Below are 2,704 nucleotides of genomic sequence, written 5' to 3' on the forward strand. Positions count from 1 at the left end.
AAAAACAATGGTTTCCGCATGCGAAAACGGCGACAAAATCATGTATCATCCGGGAAAGTAGGATTGGGCAGGCGATGACGTACTACGGTGGCGTCCGGGCCGGCGATGACATCCCACGCGACAGAGGACTGCTCTGCCGGAGCTGGCGGCGCAGAGGCTAGGAACGGCTGCGGAGTGCGCGCGACGGCGGAGCTGCGAGACGGACGGCGCGGAGGAGGAAGAAGAGAGGAGAGAGCAAATGGATCCGGCAGACCTGAGAGGTGGATTTGATGCAATTTGTGGTGGGGTCAGGCTGTCGGATCCGACGTGGCGGGCGTGCCCGGGCACGCCCGGACACCCATGTCCGCCCCATATTTTAACTGGATATGAGGGGTGCCAGTCAGTCCGGATGTTTGAGGCTCGTTTGAAGCGCCCGGATGTAGATGCTTTAAGGTGGATCATTCTTTCAACAAGATGCGGTGGTTTTGTCGGTCTTTCATATTGTGGCCCTCAATAGATGCCGCGATGGTGTGCGTTGGTGCGTGCGCACCCGTTGGTGTGACTGTATGTTCTGAGAAAAATCCTGATGGACTTGTTCCTACATTTGGTTAAACTATTAATTTACCTATGAATAATTTTCAGTTCGTGCCCCTATCTAGGCTCATCATCATGGATAGCAACTTGTCGTCTAATTAATTCCACGATACTGCGGCGACATATCCTCGTTGCTTCCCCGGAACCATCCGCTGTGTCATCAGCCGTATATGTGTATACTCTAACTCAAGTATTTTCGCTTGAGTTACTGACGCGACCATTTTGTATCGTCCACTCTGCGGTTGCTTTATAAGTCGATCGCGACCGAGAACAATTTCATGCCATTTAGCCAACGGTTTAATTGAGCTTAAGAAGAACCCTGTCGGGGAGGGTGTACATACATGGCAGCTCCGGCCGGTAAGTGGCCGTGGGTCGGGGTCGGGACGGCCATGACCGTCGTCACCGTGTGGTCCTGCTCCAAGTTGCCGGACTACATCCACGACGAGCTGAGGCACTTCATCACCAAGTGGACGCCGCTCGTCGCCGCCTACTTCAACCCCTACGTCCAGGTCACCATCTCCGAGCAGAGCGACGAGCAGTTCCGCCGGAACGAGCTCTTCGACGACATCTCCGCCTACCTCACCCACAAATGCGCTGGCGGCGCCCGCAGGCTCAAGGCCGAGCTGGGGAAGGACGGCAAGCTCCCGGAGATCACCCTGGACGACGACGTGCACGTCACCGACGACCACCAAGGCGCGCGCGTCTGGTGGTACGCGTCCAACAAGGGCCCCAGCTACAGGAGCCCGAGCCCCGTCGTCAGCCTCTTCCCCGCCGACACGGAGCCCCGGCTGTTCCGGGCAGTGTTCCACAAGCGCCACCGCCGTGTCATGCTCGACGACTACCTGCCGGGCGCGCTGGAGAAGGGCCGCCATCTCATCGCCACCATGGCCAGGGAGAGGCGGCTGTTCACGAACCACCGGCCGGGGAACAGGAGCACCTGGTGCCACGTGCCATTCGAGCACCCGGCGACATTCGAGAAGCTCGCCATGGACCCCGACCAGAAGAAGGAGATCATCGACGATCTGGAGGCGTTCATGGACGGCAAGCAGTACTACTCAGACGTGGGCAAGGCGTGGAAGCGCGGGTACCTGCTGCACGGGCCCCCGGGCACGGGCAAGTCAACGCTGATCTCGGCCATGGCCAACAAGCTCAAGTACGACGTCTACGACCTTGACCTCACGTCCGTCAAGAACAACGCCGAGCTCCGGAAGCTCTTCATCGAGACCAAGGGCAAGTCCATCATCGTCATCGAGGACATCGACGCCATCGAGGTCGACCTCGCCGGAAACCGCAAGGTCGCCGGCAAGAAGGGCGCCGGCGGCAGCTGCTGCGACCCGCTGGACCCCAACAAAGATGACGGCAGCAAGGTGACGCTCTCCGGTCTGCTCAGCTTCGTGGACGGGCTGTGGTCGGCGAGCGGCGGCGAGCGGGTCATCGTCTTCACCACCAACCGCGTCGACATGCTCGACCCAGCGCTGACCCGCCGCGGGAGGATGGACATGCACATCGAGATGTCCTACTGCCGTTTTGGGGCCTTCAAGGTGCTCGCCAAGAACTACCTCAAGGTACAAGACCACGTCTTGTTCGACGAAATTCAGCGGCTGCTCGACGACACCGACACGTCACCCGCTGACGTGGCACATAACCTCATGCCCAAATGCAAAAAGAGGAGGAGGGACGACTCCGATATGTCGTCCAGTGACGTGGCACGTATGGACGCCGACACTTCCTTGGCAGGTTTAGTTGAGACCCTGAAGAAAGCCAGGAGGGAATCAGTGACGGCTCCGGCCGCCGTGAAACTTTGAGATGACTGTCATACCGGCCTATTTCTTGGTGATGTTTGTCCCCGTGTAACATTTTCCTCCTTGGTATCAATATATATATATGCAAGTTTTCAACACCATGGTAAAAGCCAGCGGCTGGTTCGGAGTGGCTCGATTGCCGGTGAAAATCGTGCCGATTTCGGTCATGACAGACGATGGCGGTGTTTTAGACGTCGTTTCCTTGTTGAAGGCATCGTCGTTACCTCGCTCCGGCCGCTCTAGGGCAAGCCCTTGATCTGGGTCTCCTAGATCGGATGATAACGGTGCCTTCGGTGTCGTTCTCCCCGTGGGGGCATTATTTTGGAGCA

General features: G+C 58.1%; 1 protein-coding gene across 1 annotated transcript; it reads left to right on the forward strand.

Moving 5' to 3' along the window:
• The first annotated feature begins 812 nt into the window (after window positions 1-812).
• Window positions 813-2,484, forward strand: LOC109771668 (AAA-ATPase At3g28580-like). The gene has a single exon (XM_020330367.4). It carries the CDS (start codon window positions 915-917, stop codon window positions 2,376-2,378), a length of 1,464 nt encoding a protein of 487 aa, XP_020185956.1. The 5' UTR covers window positions 813-914; the 3' UTR covers window positions 2,379-2,484.
• Window positions 2,485-2,704: the final 220 nt, after the last annotated feature.

This window comes from Aegilops tauschii, chromosome 7 (genome assembly GCF_002575655.3).
Source record: "Aegilops tauschii subsp. strangulata cultivar AL8/78 chromosome 7, Aet v6.0, whole genome shotgun sequence".
Taxonomy (NCBI): Eukaryota; Viridiplantae; Streptophyta; class Magnoliopsida; order Poales; family Poaceae; genus Aegilops; species Aegilops tauschii.

What these genes read in the sequence shown, in the direction of transcription:
- LOC109771668 (XM_020330367.4), top strand. Translation starts at nt 915, where the DNA reads ATGGCAGCTCCGGCCGGTAAGTGGCCGTGGGTCGGGGTCGGGACGGCC.